This window comes from Toxorhynchites rutilus, chromosome 2, assembly GCF_029784135.1.
Source record: "Toxorhynchites rutilus septentrionalis strain SRP chromosome 2, ASM2978413v1, whole genome shotgun sequence".
Classification (NCBI taxonomy): domain Eukaryota; kingdom Metazoa; phylum Arthropoda; class Insecta; order Diptera; family Culicidae; genus Toxorhynchites; species Toxorhynchites rutilus.
The window spans coordinates 227328903-227349215 of record NC_073745.1 but is presented as its reverse complement, the minus strand read 5'-3'; the positions used below and the strand labels follow the sequence as shown (position 1 = coordinate 227349215).

The following is a 20313-nucleotide window of genomic DNA, read 5'->3' as shown; positions in this document are numbered from 1 at the left end:
TGAGATCCCTCATGATCATGAGGAAGTATTGAACCTGCTAACTCCCGGGAAAGAGCGGCAATCCGACGTTCAACTCAGTTGACAGCACTGCATGCTGGAGCATCTGTAGGAACTGATTGTACATTGGACCACTGTATTGATTTGCTTCTGCACTATCGAGGTGCCCTAGCTTTATTTTGTATTCTGCGATAATATCCGGAATAAGTTTAGGTTTGGCAGCCAAAACAAAATCATGATCCGGTGTATTAACGCGATATTCGAAATGCGTCAATCGGTGCTTACTTACTGCCCATTACAACACGTACTTTATCATTTTGGCTCAGGAAACACACCTCTTCCGATCCCAGAATCGAAGCTAGCTATTCAAGCATATAGGGACGTGTTAAATTATTTAGGAATAAAAATGGAATTTTGTTACGAAACGATCACGGCTACCCCTCTTCCCCCCTATGTCACATTAAGTAACGAAAAAAAAATCATATCTACATTTACCAGAGTCCAATAGCAGTAACGCCAAACTTTACGTAATCAAGTCAGTGTTCTATTACAAACATATAAAAAATGTCATTTGAAACACAAAAGTTGCACAACAGATTTGTTTTAAGGAATCCAAATTACATATAATTTATACGACATTAATTGAAAATACACGGGACTTTATTCGCACCTTCTCCCGACTCATGTCCAATCACTGTTCGTTAGACGCGCTACTCTTTCGTTTCAATCTGGCCGGCAGCAATATCTGCGTTTGTGGCCGAGGCTACCACGACATCGAACACGTTGTTTGGTCGTGTGAGGTGTATCTTGTTGCCAGATCGAATTTAGAGAACTCCCTTCGGGCTAGAGGAAGGCAGCCCAATGTGCCGGTGAGAGATGTGTTGGCTCGGTTAGACCTTGATTACATGTCCCAAATATATGTTTTCCTTAAATCTATCGATGTTCGTGTGTGATTATCCTTATATCCTTATACCCTCCATTTCTTCCTTTATGAGTAATTGGTCCGCTTGCTATAAACAGGAGAATGAAATGTAAATTCACAATAGATGTACGAATAGATTTAAGAATTGAGTGTGTGTGATTATCAACATTGTAATAATTTCCTTATACCCCATCCTTTTCCTGAGAAAAATATGTCACCCTTCTAATCTCGAGTTCACCGCGAGTAATCGGTTTCCCACATTACTAACCATAGATTCAAGAAAATTGTTCATATATATAGTGTTAAAAATATATTTAAGATTTCGGCTCCTTTAAACTTATGCAACTGAGCCTGTAAAAATAAACGAATTTATAAAAAAAAAAAAATTAATTGAAAATATAATATCAATAAATAAGAAAATATTAACACTGAAATTTGTACTCCCAATACGTTCCCGTAAGATGTAATCCTACGTCAAAATAATTCAAGTAATACTACAGGGTTTTCCATTTCGGGCTTCCGAAAGTATACAGCCCTGCGCTGACAACCGTTTGACATAGCTGTCAACCAAAGCGTCATATCGTTAGTTGAATGTCTGCCATTTTACAATATGGATCGTTTTAGCATCGCACAACGTGTTAATTTTGTAAAAATATTCTATAAAAATGATGAAAACCCGTCAAATGTTTTTCGAGCATTACGGACGGATTTTGGTCGTCATGGACGGCCTACAGAGCACACAATCGCTAATGTAGTGCGTAAATTCGAACAAACTGGATCCGTAGCGGATATTGTGAAACCTGTGCATCATCGTAATGTGCGTTCGGCCGAAAATATTGCTGCTGTTGCTGCCAGTGTGGAGGATGACCCGAATGTTTCGATTCCACGACGTACTCAGCAATGTCAAACCTTGTCAAACACATCATTGTGGTGAATTTTGCATTTGGACTTGCACCTACATCCATATAAAGTCCAACTGGTACAAAAATTAGAGCGTGGTGACCATGGAATACGTCGATTGGGTGAACGAACAACAGCAGCAAAATGCTGAATTTTCGCATCAAATTTTCTTGAGCGATGAGGCACATTTCGAGCTCGGTGGCTATGTGAACACCCAAATTTTCCGTATATGGGGCTCAGAAAATCCACAGGTGATTGTTGAGAGGCCATTGCATCCGCCAAAAGTCACTGTTTGGTGCGCATTATGGTCTGGTAGAGCCATCGGGCCGTATTTCTTTGAAAATGAGAACGGCGAGACGGTAACTGTGAATGGTGCTATGGCCGCATGTTAACCGATTTTTTTTTTGCCACAAATTGAAGATATGGATACGGATGACATGTGGTTTCAGCAGGACGGCGCCACGTGCCACACAACACGACCGAACATGGCCATATTGCGAACGAAATTTGAGGGACGCATAATTTCGCGTTTTGGTGATGCCAATTGGCTCTTCCACTCAAGGTCAAATTTGACACTACTGAAAATTCGGTAGGTGACGCCATTCGCCAGATCCAAGGGGTGGTCGTTTCAGGGATTCGGATTAGGGCAACCTTCTCCTAAATGTACGCGAATGGCAACTAAAGCTATCAAAAAAGACAAACATACTTGAAGAATCTGAAGATCTGATCTGATCTTCAGATTCTTCAAGTATGTTTGTCTTTTGATCTATTGAAATCAAAGATACATTGTCCATTGTCGGAGAAAAATACTGACCATTTAAAAATCCGTGGTCGGCTGTTTGGCGAAGCTTCCGTTCGATGTCGGAACAGGAGCGTTTTACGGCCTTCATATCAACTTTGCGAATGCATCTCTTGAATGCATCTACCAACCAACAATTCGTGACAATTCGTAGTTCTCCAATTATTTTTGAACACCAAAGAGCTCAAAATTCGATTGGGCGTCACTGAGGCAGCTTTGCCGGGTTGAAGTTTTTTGAGTACAAATGGGATCGAATATTGTGTTTCTCTGGTGCAATGCGATGACGTTTTATCCAGCCAAAACACGTGTTGTCCATCTGCATGAATTTTTTGTTGAAACGGGATCAGAATTTTCTTCAAACACTCGTTCTGGAACAAATTTTGATTTGATAGCCAAACCAGATGGCTTAACGGGGGACACCTGTCTGGATGGTCGGAAAATAATGAATTTTCGTGGATTTTTTTCGGTTGTTACAAATGAAGTGAAGTGTTCGTGTATTTTGGTTATTGTTTAAAGTATATTTGAACATGTATTTTCCATTTTTTGAGTGCATGAATAATGATTATGACGCTGTTGACAGCTGGATGCGTGGATGCTGTCTGAAAATCGGTACCTTGCTGGTCGTTTCTGAAGCAACGGGGTGTCGTAGAACAAATTCCAATGAACATTTTGAAACTTTACGACAATACCTAAAGCGTTACATAGGGGTTTAGGAAAATTCGCGAAATTGACAAAACGGCGGCCATTTTTGTTAAAAATGAGATATTTTTCATGAAAAATCTCTAAAAAGATTTTTAAAAAATCGATAGATAATTCATTTTTACATGCTGATAAAAAAAAATCAGCCAAATCAGTCGAGTAGATCCTAAGATATCGATACCACCAGTTGAAATAACATGGTTTCGAGAGAAACGCGTTTCAAAATTCGTACAGCAATACTATATCCCTTGAGGTGACTTCATACTTTTGGCTGTAACTTTCCAACGAAATTAAATATCGAAAAATCCTTTCAGGACAACATTTCTGAGGGTATAAACTGCAATGCAAAAAACAAAAATTCAATTTTTTCAATTTTCCAGACCGGGGTCCTCCCTTAATCTTATTCTTTTCAATATTCTGCAGATGTACTGGTGATAATAATCTCACCTTTTAGCGGCATCCCGTTGACCCAGGAAATCATTGTTGTTGAATACACGAGAACGAAGACTATTTGCGTCCATGATTTTGGTTGGTCTTCCACAACCTTGCTTGTGAGTAGTTGTTGGGGATCTTCGGACATGGTTAACAGTCCAGACCGCAACATTTTCGCTTTTAAAATTTTTGACCGTATTATTTTTATTATTTTAATTTTAGTGAAGCTGCGACCATTTATAAAAAAAATTAACAAAAAATAGAGAGGTCCGCACGCAAATCGTTCATCTGTGCATTGACTAATTTGGCGTGGACTTGCTCCATGTTCGAACGCATCTAATGAAAAACATCACAAACATTCCAAGAAACCCATGATGTTTTGAGGTTCATAAAAATTCCAACAACATATTTGTGTGTATTTTGCTATCATACCAACCACAAATACTATGGGATTTGTAGGGTGCACTTGTACTTGTTTTGTAGCCAGTGTAATTAAAACTTCACACCACTCGGGTGAACGATTTCTCCACTGATTAGTTGAAATATTATTAAATTTTCCACCCTGACATTCGGCCGGTGCTGCTGATGCTGCTGCGATAAGACCCTGTGCCTCGCAAGGCAGCACAAAGCAAAGCTCGCGTTTTGTATTCCAGACAACTAAATTATTTCCAGCAGAATCATATCCGACAATCATCTTCCTGTGGCTAGACGGTAAATTGCATAACGGGGAAGTAAAAAGTGATGAGTGGAAAAGCAATGGCCGGGGCCACCTACGCCCCGGATAGCGAACGGCAGAAGGGTACTCCGAACTTCGTAGCATTCAAAAGATCACACAAACAAAAGTGGAAAACAGAACTCGGCGGGGGATTGCCACTTACTTGTTATGTGTTCGTTGTGGAAGGCCAACATTTGGTCGAGTTCGAAATATCGACGAAGCTCCTCGTGTTGTATTTCTTCTCCTGTCGTCGACAAAAAGCACTCTCTCCACCTCCTTTCGCGCGGAGTTTTGCTACTTTTATTAGTGAGACTTTCTTCGAAACACAGGCACACGGGTTGCTGAAGCAGCTATTATATTTCTCTTTTTTTTCTTTTTTTAACTTTTGCTTCCTTCCACTGGAAAGTGAATCAGGCTTTCCCGTTTTGATTTTTTGTTATATTTTGTTTCAAATTTCCTGATAGTATTTGCTTGCTATGATAATGCTTCCTTCTGGTAGAGTTTTTGCTTCGCCTGCCTTCCTTGGTCTGGTTTGTACTACTTGCTGGGCACCGAACTGGAATGTTTTTGTTTCCTTTTCATTGAAAGTGGCGAATCATTGCACAACTCATCTGGAAAAAAGGTAGAGAAGAGGGAATAATGGAATATTTACTGTGGAGAGTAATTGAAAGATAAAGCACAATTTGGGAGTCAAGCATTTCTAGCACGCGATGCATAAGTGGTGGCTCATTTCAGCTTCACAATTTGAACTAATTTCATGTTTTATATTAGATTACATTTACAGAACACGGACTTTAATTATTTGTGTGAAAGCGAGAGAGAAAAAAAAACCATTGCAAACTTCTGCTGAAAGGTTCGCTGAAAGTTAAGATTAACAATCAGCGACGGTGTGATTTATTTCATCCGTTGAATGTTGCTTACAGATCATAAATATTCTTTGTTTTAACCTACAGAGGGTGGCGATAAATCAACAGTGCGATGACAAACGGAAGGGAACAACAATACAAATGACAAAACAGCAGGGGACTTATGAAAAGTAGGCGCAGCTTGAATGACAGCTTTCCGGTCGTGTACTACACGGTTTGGTTCTGACGGGGCGCAATTCGGCGCAAAACTGGGCTCTCGCGACCATGGATGACGGTGAACAAATGACTCCATCAAAAAGCCAAATGAAACGCATGTTGTTCGTCGTTTTTGTATCGACTGTCGCCTGAGGTTGAAAAACAGTTCGCAATCGAATCCATAACAGTTGATTTTGCAATGCACTCTGGGATATGAGTGCCGTCGGTTGGGAATAAAAATGTGTTCCTGCAGTGGATGATTTCTCGAACGCAGTGCTTTCTCGTGATCGTTTGTATCAATCAAATGAGTATACAAATGTTATGTACATGTGCGAAATGAAATAAAACATATTGGGATTTCGGTGTATCAAATTGCTGCGAAGCTTCGAACGAATACGCTGTATCAGATAAATGTCCGCATAGCACTGACTCAAACAACGACAATATATAAAATCGAACCATCATTTTTGTTCCAATTGATGTAGAAATATGTCCTCCATGCGACTCATTTTTTAATACCGACATAAATACACACATTTTGGAGTGCACAAATATATGGTAAATTAAAATCTCTCATTTCAATGATGTTTTATTTAGTTAAACATATTGAAAAAAATATAATTTCTTATATTATATTGAGATATAAAATTTTTAATATTAAATTTATTTTTTGAGTGAGATTTTTAACAGTGCGTTTAAAATGTTATTTTTATTTATTTACCAACAACTTTGTCGTACATCATATTTTAATCAGACATCTAGGTTTTGATTTACGATTTTTTGAAAAAAAAAAAAAGATCAATGATTTTGATTATGCCCTTTTAAAAAATCAGTCTTTATTATAACTGGTCATATGATAATGAAAATTGTGATTATACATGGTTTCCATCAAGTTTCAATAAAATCGAAAAGGGTTGCGGCAAAATTTGCTGTTTTTCGACTGATTTGGGGTGGGATTGCTCTACAGATCCTAAAAATCATTCTGAAGTTTAAAAAGTCATAAAGTCAATGTGATCCTTTTAATTTAATTGATATAAAACTCCAGTAATTTTGATTCCGTTTACATCAGTTGGATCACTCAAAGTATTTTTGACGTAGGACTACGTCTTACATTAAGGGTGCAAAGTCAGAAAACAGGTCACTTTTTAATGAAATAAAGTTAATGTTAATAACTGTTTTTGCTGCAAACGGATTTTAACGATTTGCATACCAATCGAATCGGAACTTTTCTAAGATTTGTTTGATATGCTAAACATTACAATCTCCTAGTCGGTATATGGTTTAAGCGTATAAGTATTGCATCTCCTCTGAGAAAAATTCTCAGAATCTTTCTGCTCGTTTTGTGTTCAATGTTTCCCCTCGAGCTGTGAACGCTGGCGAATATTTCACTTGAAGTTTATCGCTGCAACTGTGTGCATCTGTTAGACGCGTGTTTGATGCTTGTTGAATAGTGATGCACGGAAGATGTCTCACGATACATACTCAACGCAATGCGTGCATTGATATAAAGAAACAAATTGCGATATATGATCACATTCTTTGTGTGAACGCCGACTTGACAACATCGTTGCTGGACGAGCTGGACGATGAGGGATCTAGTGCCTTTCTCAAGGCAATGAGGATGAAGGTGTGATGCAGGAGTAGAGTAAAGTTCTCCAAGGGCCTTTCTCAAGGCTAGAGACGAATGAACTGAAAAAGTTTAAAATATCTACAATCAAAAACCTAACCTAACATATGACCAATTAGTGTATTGATCTCGCAAAGACAAGAAAGAATCGTTGCTTCTCAAAATGATTCTACAAAACCGCGCAAGCCATTAAATCTTTTTGGGGTAACCAGAACTTTTTACTAAAGAGTTATTTATGAACTATCGACGTATTCGCAAATGATATCCGAAAAGATAAACCAACAAATTTAAATAAAAAAAAAAGATTGCATAGTCCTACGTCCTAAGCGGTCGTGTCTCGGATAGAACCCCTCAATTTGTGAAATATAGATTTACTCGATGAAATACCCTCTACAAAATATCAGCTCAATCGAACTTCATTTACTACTGCTATTTACTGCTACCTCGAAAAAAAATTTCGTCAAAAATCGACTTTTACAAACAAAAACGACCAAGTGCCGAAAAGTAAATTTTTGACAACAATTTTTTTTCGAGTTAAAAGCAAATCTCGACGTTTCATACAATTCTAAGACATTTGGCAACAAAATTTTTTTTTTGAAAACCTCGACTTCCTTTACTCCCCCTTAGGTGGTTTTTCCTATTTTCAAAAAACTAAAATTTTGAGATCTGCGACAATAGTAAATGAAATCCGTATGAGCTAATATTTTGCAGAGGGTATTTTATCGTGCAAATCAACATTTCGCAGGGAGTCCCGCATGAAAAATAGATATGACGATTTTCATTGGTACCCTAAACCATACGTTTTGCTTCGTATTCCGAAAAAACGACGAAGTCCCAAAGTGTTGATTTTTGACAAAAAATTTTTTTCAAGATGACAGTAGATCTCGACCAAGGATGGAAAACAAGGGAGCATGATGTGATTTACGATTAATCGCAAATTGCACAGATCGCAATCTGTGCAAACTGCCACTAACTATTAATCCTCACCCATCATAGCCAAGGCCCTGATTCTCGAATACACTTTACGGTGGAAACGAAATAAACGGCACGCCATTGAACTACGTTTTACGAGTTAGTGAAGTGTCGAAGATAATAATGAGTTTTCAGGCAGAATGACCACTTTTCAAATAAAAAATCATTAATGAAAATTAACTTCTTCGTATCAAACTGGTATTCGATGTGAGTGGAAAACTTTGTTTTCTTAATGTGATATAATAATCTCATACAAAAATTTCATCTGAAGATAATTTAATATTATAATGATAAGTTTAGTGAGAAACTAATCTCGTATCCAGATGTCGACACCGTACCGTTGTCATCGCGGATACGTTTCATTCCATTTCCACCGTGAAGTGTATTCGAAGTGTATTCGAGAATCAGGCCCCAAATGATTTTCACTTGGTAACTCTGAGTTGATCAAAGCATTGCTTGACTGAAACTAGTTCGAATAATTGAGTTACTCTCCTTCCTCGTTTTGTTTACAACTCCTAACAAGAATTTGCTCCATGGGAATGAGTGTCTCTATGACGTACGCTTTACGATTCTCGCTCTCTCGTCCGGGCGTTCAATTTTCCTTTCCGAGCGCGTTTACTTCGATGAAACTGGGTAGAATAAAAAAATGCGCTACAGCAGATAGGACGACTTTCATGTTTCTTGTTTCACAGAGGATTTCTCAGATGGTGTTTAAAGTAATCTACAAGAGACTACAAATAATAATCCCCCTCAAATCACTAATTTTATAAGTTAATGTAAATGCGTTATTGGCCAAGGCTATAACGACATCGAACACGTGGTCTTGTGAGATATATTTTTCCGCCAGTCCAAAAACAAATCTCTTTTTTCGGGCCCGAGTAAACTGGTGGCTAGAAAAGACCTTGATTACCTTGAATTAATCAAAAAACACAAATTAGCGCAAATATGTCAACATGTGTTTTTTTGTGCAAGCACGTAAATATTTGCTCATAATTTTTTTGGATTGTGGAACTCTACATAATTTGTATGCAGATAGACTATCCACAGTTTGTGGGGGGAATACTCATACAACTCAAATGGATAATGATTATCTGCTATCACAAAGGTGAGAAATTTTTTGACGTTTTGTTTTACTATTGATTCATTCAAAAAAAAAGAGACTGGCTCACCATATTGCACTGCTACTAAAACCGTAGGCTAAATTCAAGGATATTTTTTATTCATTTTCGGCGAATAATCAATAGAGTGCCGTGTTATGAAACATCAGAATAATAGCAAAAACAATATTACGATCATAAGGTGTTGGACAGGTTATTCCAGACGACATTGGAATATATTCCATCCGATCATCTTTAGAAAGGTTAATGACCTTCAAAGGATAAATTTATCTTGGGCACATTGAATTGATGTTCATGACTTCCAGTCGGACGTTTATTCGCTCTGATAATAATTGTGTGGTCCTCACAAAGCATATATTTCAATGCCGTCAGTTCACTGAAATTATTCGCATACCGTTTGATGATAAGGTAGGATGTTGATAATCATTTGCTGCGATACCTATTGTTCCAACAGTATTCATTCGACAATATGAAGACTGAATACCTGAAATTAACCAGATTCAACCATGCAAATCTGCGGTCAAAGCAGTATGTACACTTGAGAGATGCAACAAGTTTGAAGGGATATAAAAAAAACATTAGTCGTTCGATAAATCTACTGCCACATATGTCGGAAGTCCACGATATATGAATAACATACGACCATACTAATTTATTCGCAACGAAGAACGTCCACACAGAATTGAATTAATCAAATATGTGATCCGTTTTATCTACAAAATAAAAAAGGGTCTGAAATTCAATCGAATTCGAAAGGTGTTTCGTGAAGTCACTAATTGAAGTACTATTGGAAAAATTATTTGGAGAGAAATGTGAATGTTCAGAATTATTGGAATCTAAAAAACGATTTTGGGCGGGATGAGATTCGCCCAAATCTGCTGGTAATAAAATTAATCAATTGCATCCGTTACCCGTCTGCTGTTTATCGGGCGGGAGACGACAGCAAAATAAAATCGACACGAGACAGAGTCAGCCACTCACTGCAGTCAGTGCAATAGAGAATTAAAAATCCCTCGATGAGTGTCGTAATATTTCAGTTGATCGTCTCTTGTACACTTCACGATCAAGAACTCATCATCCGCTCTATGGAATGGGATTAATCGTTTGTGGCTTGCACTCACGATAAAACTTGAGTAGTAGAAGTAATGCTTCGAGAGTGCAAGCAGTGGGGATTCCGCTTTCATATTGCTTTTTTGAGATCTTGGTAGCTCACCGTTCCAAGTATTCTCTCTGTGTACATATGAAGAATAAAAGAGCATCGCCTGCTGGGGGTGATTTAAAAACATCCGACTAGAGGGATATACTTATTCATTGATCGTTGAATGTGATTTTTTACCATCCCTGATCTCGACGTTTCATGCAATTTGAAGACATTTGGCACTAAAAAAAAATTTTTTTTGAAAAACCCGATTTTCTTTACTTCCCCCTTGGGTGATTTTTCGGTTGACTTTCGACACTAGTAAATAAAGTCCGATTGAGTTGATATTTCGCACAGGGTAGTTTTTCGTGGGAATCAACATTTTTAATCAAGTTCGCTTTGAAAATTCGAGGGTCACTTTTTTCCCATACATCCATTGCATATCCACCTTAAACTTAACAAAGAAAAAAAAACTTGAAATTTCATGAACAATTTCTAACAAAATAAAGCATAAAAATAAATGTTGTCTTTTCGTTTCATTCATTTTAAATGTTTGAGCAGTCAATCTGGCAAAAATAAATTTAATAACTACTCGGTAAAGTTATAGACGTTGTAAGCCTTGCGTTTGTAAGTAAGTAAGAAAATTATTAGAACCTGATTTCTTTGCACAGTTCATATTATATCTGTAGGAGATGCAGTAAATTTAGTTCAGTATTCTGTCTACTATCAAACAACTCTTTTTGCCAATAACACGGTCTAATTTTCTACGAACTTTCTCCAATAACTTTTACCCACCTTCTGTTTTCAACTTTCAATTTTTTGTTCACAATTTTCCTCGACTTTCTTTGTATAACTTTCCTGCTATTCTTCTAAACAACGAATGTTCATCATTGTTCACCTTTCTGTTTTTGCAAGAACGATATTTCTCTGTCTAGCAAATTAGATGATTTTTCACGTTGTATTGAATTGATCATATTAGGTTGAGAAAAAAGAAATCCATTATTTTCTCGATAGCTGGTGATCGATATCTCGCGTAATATCGATCATACAATTCCATGTTTATGTTGTAAAAATAACATTTCACACAAAAAAAAAACTTTTGCTGTTTTTTTGTTTGTTTCATTCAGTTGTGAGTTACAGGATGTTAAAATGTTCATTTACAAGGGCGAAAATGCAAGCTACACCGCTGAAATTGTGAATGGTGTTTATGATGCCGATACGGTAGCAGCTAAATACGTGCAATTTAATTCTATTATTTTTATTATATTATATTTTAGTTTTTTTTTATTTTCTTTATAATCTTTTCATTTTTTTTTCAGTGCAATACACTAACCTCAGATCTCTTCTTGAGCTTGAGCTTGAGCTTGAGCTTGGGTAGACTGTACAATTCATAGTTGCTCTCCGTGATTGACCTGAACCAACCAAATTACACAAAGAACACGCAGAATGACGCTTGGGACTAGCAAATCATTCTCGTTGTGAAATTTTCGGCGATTCGAGCTTTAAATGGTCAATAACGACGCTGGCCACGTCCTTACAGTCACCAAAGGAAGGGAAGGAATGTTAGTGTGATAATCGCCGCCCGAAGGCCAGAAGGGTCGCCTCTATAGCGTGGTTCCCTAGCGATTATCATGGAAGGAATAGTTGTTAAAATCGGGATTCACTGCGGTAAGTGATGTGATTATGTAAACAATTTATGAATCGAAACTCCGAAAATTTTATGTGTCACAGCGCGTTGTAGACTATCTCCAGGCAGCATGAGAAGTGAAATTTTTAAAAATAATTGGATCGTTTATATTATTTATCGCGCGTTATCGAACTCCAATCGCTATGACGGGAAACCTGAGAAGGTAACCGAGAGATTTCCGTTAATCATCGAGCATTCTTTTTTATCGAATTCCTATCGCAACACTGGAGATATAATATTTGGAAACCTGAAAAGGTAACCAAGGGAACTCCTCGAAAATAATTTAAACCTGCGTTAACAATCAAGCATACTTTTTATCGAACACTAATCCCGACGGCTGAGAGTTAACTTTAGGAAACCTGAAAAGGTAACCGAGAGAATTCATTCGATCATCGATCGATAAGACTTAGTACTAAACGGCGTATATTTGATCTAAGTTATTTAATCTAATTTTGCTAAGTAAACGTTTCAATTCAATGTAAAAATAATGGATTTTCTTCCTCACAACCTAGCATGAAAAATAAAGATCCACCACAAAGACAACGTACGACGATTTTGGATCTAAGCAATGTAAAATCTTGTAGTATTTAATAATAATATTTCAATAATAATATCTTATACTATTGGAAACTACATTCATTGAGTGGATATCCGAGTTCACATTTAAGTTCACACCTAGCGTTCTAATCATGATTTGCAAAACAACATGAATATATTTTTTACTTTCAATATACAAACGAAACCTCATTTGCAAAAAACTGACCCACTTAAAAAAAATGTTGGAATAATTGTAAGTATGGTTATATATTTTAACTCAGAAACACATTTAGCAACACTTTAGGCCTGATCACGAAAGCCACCCCACGAAGAAAACGAAATGAATTCCATATATCCTTGCATACAATTCCCACTAACCTCAGATCTCTTCTGTCAACAAATAGACCATTTGAAGCTAGCGATCGACCATAAACGTCCAGAGTGTTCAATGGTAGAGGTGTTGTGTTCCATCAGGACAATGCATGCCTAATGTGACTCGCCAGAAACTCCGGGAGCTTGATTGGGATGTTTTAATGCATTCACCATATAGTCAGGACCTAGCACCAAGCGATTATCACCTTTTTCTCACATTGCAAAGCTTCCTGAGTAATAAGAAATTGGGATCAAGAGAAGATTGTAAAAATCGACCGAGATCGAGAGTTTTTCGCCAATAAGGACGGTTATTTTGTACATATTTGGTAATTACAATTTATTATTATATTTTGGAAAATCTATAATTTATTCAACATGATGTTAGCTGTCGAATTAAAAAAAAATAGTTACGGGTCGTTCGAGAAAAAAAAACTAGATCACTGAAGATCTCATTCACGATAATCCGTCTACCGTTTTACGGAACAGCAGTGTTTGGTCTCCCAAAGCATCGAATAAATTCCGCTAGTGAATAAGCCTAACAAACGCTAAGCTTTTATCATCCAGCCCAAGTAACGGCTTTCCGTTTATCCACCATCCGATATGATCGTGTTGCTTCGAGAGAGGGGGAACGGTACACAAAGAAGAGCAAAATTTATGTATTCGTTATTATAACGAGAACGACTCGGAGTTCATAGTGTCCCCCCTGTCTGTTAGCATCCCCCAACTTTCATCTGACGCCAAAAACGTAAGGTGGTTTTCACTCTCCATTTCCCTTGTCATTGCCTCGCATTCCCAGCATCTGCCTTCGGGTTTCTTCTCCCCCGGTGGGATTGTTCGATTGGAGGATTTTCACTTCAACTATACATTATGGGAATGCTTTTTTTTCCTTCTCTCTCACCCAACCCATGGCTCCCCAAACTAACCTTAGTCTTTGCAGTGTCAACAAAAAGGAGGAAAATTCATTTCACGTTTATGCAAAGAAGCGTGGTGCGGAATGCGAGACGCTTAGGTTCCAACCAAAAAGTGAAAATTCTAAAATAATTTTACGACCTCGTAAAGCAGCAAGTATTTCCAAAGTATTAAAAAGCTATGCGCCCTGTTTTATTAATACACATCTCGAACACAATTCTGTGTGTTTTTTGTGGCTCCCGAAATGTTGTTTCGGTGTTCTTTTGAGTTTTTTTATGCTTTCGCCATATAAAACTCATTTGTGCTTTGATGACACAATATTGATGATCTTGTATCATCGTAATACATGATCATTTGAATTAGAAACCGCAGTGTACCGCACATGTTAAATGAATACGGGCTTGAATCACTCCCCAATGAAGCATATTAACACTAATAAATAGTAGGTAAAATGAATGTAATGGCATGCGAATGCGGACACTGTGAAATAGAAGGTGAATTACGGATCATGATTCACCGAAAATCCAATGTGAGCGTACGGATAGAGTATTCAATAGCTATAGTTTGCCTCACGGGATATCGGTGGGAAGTGAAAATATGTAATAAAATATGAGCCAATGTTCAACATTTATTGAACTTTAGAACACAAAAAGTTACAGGCAAAACTCTTTTTAAATAGGCAGCCAAAAATGGCCAAAGCGGTAAATAACAGGTTTAAAATGAAATTACATTGTGAAAATGTAAATTGGATTGGATTATCGGATGGTTATATTTTCTCAGTAAGCAGGCGGAACGAATTGATTATGGCTTTTTTTTTTATTGTAATTTAAATATAATTATCATTTTCAAAGATAATTTCGCGCTTGTCGTATTTTCATTCATTGCACAACAAAAGCAAGTGTTATCATCAAACATAAATCTAAATATCGTAATAAGAATATTCGCTTTTCAACATTAGTTCCATTTGTTCGTCTAATCTTAACTTGAATCTTCTTACCGAAACTGCAAGGACCAGCAAAGCTGTCTTCAACATCAATTTCATCTCCCCTCCCATCGCGACGAAAAACAATAACGATCAGCAATCAGCGAAGGCGGAAATGGGAAATGACAACCATTTCCATTCATTTCTGTCTCGACATAAGCATAGAAATTGTTCGACAACGCATACATTACACAGCACAAAAGGTTGCCCACGGTTTTCCATTCCTTCATCCTATCCGATTGCTTGTTTCTTCTTCCCTTCTCGTTATCGTCATCAGTCAAGTCTCGCTGCTCACCGAATACTCGTAATAGCCTTTGAAATGAGCAAAAATTGCTGTCCCATCGATTTTCGTTTCCACTTTCCATGCTCGAACCACCGAAAATTGGATCCCAAACGTAAAACAACACGAGAGAGTGGTATCGACTTACGCTTCTGCGAACGCAGGGAAAATGACGATGGTAAAACCCCGAACAAATTAGTCGATGGGAGGAAAAACAAAAGCTTCCCAACAAAGGTTCCGCCGGTGAATTTGAACATCGGAAAGAAATTGTGCACAAGCGATATGATGGGATTGCCATGGGAGAATATGGATTTTTCCCCCTCCTGTGTTGGAAGTTGTCTTTTTTTTTATACGCGATGCGTATCGGATGAGCTTTCTTTTTTCGTGAATTGGACCGCTTAGCGATTGCCGCTATAGCGTAAATGGTTTACGTCATCTGCGTCCAATCAGAGAACAATGCAATGGAACATTTATGGCATGGGAATATTGCCTTATTCGATTTGATCAATTGGCGGATGCGTAGTTGGATGTTGAATCGGAATGGTATTAGATGATGGATATGGTTTGATACTTTTTATAGCTAGGGTAACATGAATAAAGGAATTTGAGAAACGCATTCACGAATTCATATCAACTCGCTTAAATCTTTGGAACATGTATACATTTTATTTCAATTTTTCAGTTCCCAGAGAAGAGTAAAACCACCGAACGCCTGTTTCATCACCGTACTATTCTGGAGTTTTGGACCGATTAAGAACAAAAGGCCAGGTTTATTGACGAAAGAGTGTTCCTCATCCACAATAATGCGCCGCCCCATTCTGCTCGCGTAACTCAAGAGCAATTAAAAAAATTCAAATTAACTGTGTTTGAGCATCCTTCTTACTCCCCAGACCTCGCCCCTAGCGACTATCACTTATTCCCGGTGATGAAATAGGCGTTCGGCGGTCAACGATTCGATAAAGGTAATATTATATTATCAGGCACGGCACGTTTCATGCAAGACAAATATTATTGCGTGTGTTTCAAATGTGTATGCGTATATATAGCGGAACGGCTCCGGGCATACACAGCACGCTTCAGACAAATGCATGAAGGAATTCTCGAAAAGAATATTTTGCCGGTGCCGGGCACGAACTACATGGGCGAGTAGCACCATACATACAAACCCAACGTCGAAGTTCGTGGTGTGGGTGCGTTCGTCGCTCTTCGGTACGACATCGGTTCAATCACCAGTAGCATTTCTCCGCTCCGTCTGCGCTGCCGGTCCGTACAGAGAAGTTGCTATGCCTGATGATATGAATACATCATGTATTTGTCTGCCGGTGTCGGTAAGTGCCATTTACGCTACGTGCCTGATAATATAAAACGGCCTTAACACTGAAGAAATTCGTGACGCAATTACATCGTACTTCAAAAAGTTGTACGCTACGCACTTCGCGCTCGGAATAGAAAAACTCGTGCCACGCTATGAAACATGCCTCGAACGTTACAGCGATTATGTAGAAAAATAGAAAATAAAACGTATATTACGAAAATCACCTAGTTTTTTGTTCTTATTTTATTTTTCCGCGATTTCTGAGGGACTGAAACTTATTTTTTGAACGACCCTCGTATTAATACTACAGTTAAATATTATGTATTGGAAGTTGTGAAAATATGTCTTCTATTAAACGGCTCACAGCTTTCAAAAGTATTCGCAATATTTGTCAAGATATTACTAATAGTAACTTTCTCCGTTTTTGACCCATTCTCACCCCCATCGACTTCAATTTTTAAGGAATTTATTTTTTGATGGTTTTTCTCAATTCAGCGCGGACTCGATTATATACAGTTTCTGATTTCTTTTCACTGTATATAATCGAATCCTGTATATAATCGAGTCAAAAAAAATATTTTTTATTGGTTTTTTTTTGCATGTATTTTTGAATTTGATTTTTGATTCATCCCCTTAAAATCAGAAAAGACCTTTCTCACATGATAATCCCTGAACACCACACAATTATAGGCAATAGCTGAGAGACGAAGAGAATTTAATATAATAAATGAAATATTAGATTTATTTGCCCGAATAAATGTTTCGTTGTATATTGATGACATCCTTTATTATTGTTGGAACATTTGGATCCTCGAGTGTATTGTGTCGACTTTTACAAAAATTCTGCAGATGCAGTGAAGTAATCCATCCAGATATGTATTTTAGAATGCAGTTTTTGATTATAAAAATATTAATGAAAATAATTACTTGAAGTAGCTCTGATCCTAGTAAAATGTCAAATCCGGAACTTCCCCTAGTTTCAGACTGTCACTCGACCATTACAGTGACTATGTGCTCCTCCACGGTCTAATAGGGGCGAAAACCTTTGGATTTTCCTTCCCGCATTACTTTCTCTGGAGAAAACCCTGATGATTGAGTTGGAAGCTAATATGCTATCAACCCAACTCGCATTATCACTTCTGCAGCCATAATAATTCTCCAGTATTAACACTACAAACTCATCATTATTATTTGAAATCATTGTCAGACATTATTCTCGTCCAAGCCTTTTCCACTACTAACAGAAAACATGTTACTGTACATGCGACATTTATATACTGACACGATTATATATGATTCGATCATATACAATTTTGGACTCGATTATATACAGTGTAATTTTTTTGTTTTTATATTTCAAATATGACTTATTCAAGAAAAGATGTAGTATTTCAAGATTGAGGTGAAATTCAATTGGCTATTATAAGTACAGTGGAGTAAAAATCCAGATTTTTGAAGATTTTGATTGAATTCTTACCAGGAGTTTTTCAACCCGATATTGCAGCGAAATTTTTTTTTTTTTTTTTCTGTATTATAGTGACTTTCAACGCTTCTGGCTGGTTCGTCACTTGCAGCGAAATTAAGAAAGATAGAAATTGGATGTCAAAGAACAATTTGTAGAGCGGCTTGAGAGATTGGTTTATAGGAATAATCAAGTTTATTATGAATTTTTGAGTTAAAGTTGATAATAAAACTTTCAAACCACTTACTTTAAAGTTTTTCACTCCGAAAAAGTTATTTAAATCCACTAATTTTGATGTTTCACAAATATATTCTGTTCTAAATTTTTCCTCTTTTAAATGGAGTTTAAGGCAAACAGATCCCGGAACAATAAAAGAGTTCAATGACTCTGTCATTGTTCATTTTTGACCATATGCGTAGAAGAATTTTCTTTCATCAAATATGATCAACTATCACCCCCTGAAAGATTCTGAATAACTTTTTTTTCTCATTTGAGAAAGGTGTTTTCTGACTTCAAGGGGATGAATCAAAAATTAAATTCTTTTATATTCAAAAAACGGAAAATATATATACAGGTCGGACGCGATTATATACTGTCACGATTATATACAGACTCGAATGTATGTGATTCGATTATATACAATTTTGGACTCGATTGTATACAGTTTGAGAAAAAAAAAATCACATTTCAAATATGACTTGTTTCAAGTAAAAATGTTGCCTTTGAACGTTAAGGTGATATTCAAGTGGCTATTATATGTACAGTGGAGAAAAAATCGTGATTTTTGAAGATTTTGCTTGAATTTTCACCAGAAATTGATTACAGGTAAACTTCGATATAACGTACATTTCCCTTTCAAAATTGTACGTTGTATCGAATTGTACGTTATATCGGAGCATAATAAAGTACTCACAAACGTAGTCTATAATACATGATTGTGTTGCTGTTTTAATAAATTTAATGAATAACTTCAATCAGAAGACGAAGCCAGCCTGTCTCATGATGTTTCCCTTCGTACTGTTGATTAAAGCTTATTCATTTAGAATCCGGAATCACAAAACCAGCTGTATTTCGGGATTTATTGAAGGTACAAAACTTGTTTTAGCATCACAATACAGATAATTCATTGTTCTATCAGAAAAAAATATTGAAGAAAAATGTCCTTTACACTTTGGAAATGTGTACATATAACGTAGGTAAAATGTACGTTATATCGAGGGTACGTTATAACGAGGGTACGTTATATCGAAGTTTCTCTGTATATTGTATCAAGTTTGCAATGACAGACTCATTTTTTCCTTGTTTGAAACTTGTTATTACTTTTTTAATATTCTTTCATTCAAAGTATGTCTTCAAAACAATACCGTTGAAAACATCTATTACGTAAAAAGAAAAGAAGCGTTATTCGTTATAACTATCGTCCTGATTCGGATTACAAAAACCATCTCTGCAATGTTGGAAAAACTTTACAATTATTATTTTATATTCAAAATATCAACAAATCAATATTATACATAATCAATCATAATGATCGTATTTGGGCCAGTGGCCTACATCGCCATTTTATGGTGTTGCAACTCTCTGTTAGTCTAATCCTCAAAAAAAAACAAAAAATTCCTATTCATTCAGGACAATCGGAAGTAGACATTTCGTCATGTTTCAATGGACCTACAGGAGCTACATTTTTAGTCCTTAATCCCATCCCATAGCGCATTTACCGAATCCAAATAAAAAAAATTGACGACTATCTTTCATCATCTAAAACACAAGTGACAAATATACTTGTTTTCCCCGTGACGTGACAATATAGTGATATTCATAATAACACCGAGTTCATCAAAGTTGTCACGACGGATGAACTCTTCCGGATTCTCCACACACGGTGGCAGCCGAAATAACGTTTATACAATTCACTACGTTTTCAACGTGAAGTGACGTTCGTGATCAGGCCTATTACTAACTTTGAAATTTTGACTTCAAAAACAGTTATTTAAATCCACTAACTTGAATGTTCCACTGCTATATCCTGTACTAAATTTTCTCATCCTTCAAATGAAGACAACATAATTGGCTTATGCAGCGTACTTTTCAGTGTAGAGCCAGTTTGAGGCAACAGAGTCCGAAACAAAAAAAAAAGTTCTATAACTCTGTCATTGTTGAAATTCAAACATATGCGTTGAAGGATTTTTTTCATCAAATATGATCATCTATCATCTACCTTCTGAGAGATTCTGGAAAAATATTTTTTTTATGTGAGAAAGGTGTTTTCTGACTTTAATGGAATGAAAAATATGTGCATAAAAAACGAATGTAAAATATTTTTTTGACTCGATTATATACAGTGAAAAGAAATCGGAGACTGTATATAATCGAGTCCGCGCTGTACCTT

At 36.7% G+C, this 20313-nt stretch overlaps 1 protein-coding gene across 10 annotated transcripts in view; it reads right to left on the bottom strand.

Annotated features, from left to right (window-relative positions):
- LOC129768064 (CUGBP Elav-like family member 4) overlaps positions 1-20313 on the bottom strand; it is a 1369849-nt gene that overhangs the window by 1180884 nt on the left and 168652 nt on the right. For all 10 annotated transcript variants that reach the window (XM_055769451.1, XM_055769460.1, XM_055769465.1 and 7 more), the window contains exon 2: positions 4628-5075. In XM_055769451.1, coding sequence (XP_055625426.1) covers positions 4628-4658 — 31 coding nt within the window. In that variant the 5' untranslated portion in view covers positions 4659-5075. The remainder of the gene's footprint in view (positions 1-4627; positions 5076-20313) is intronic.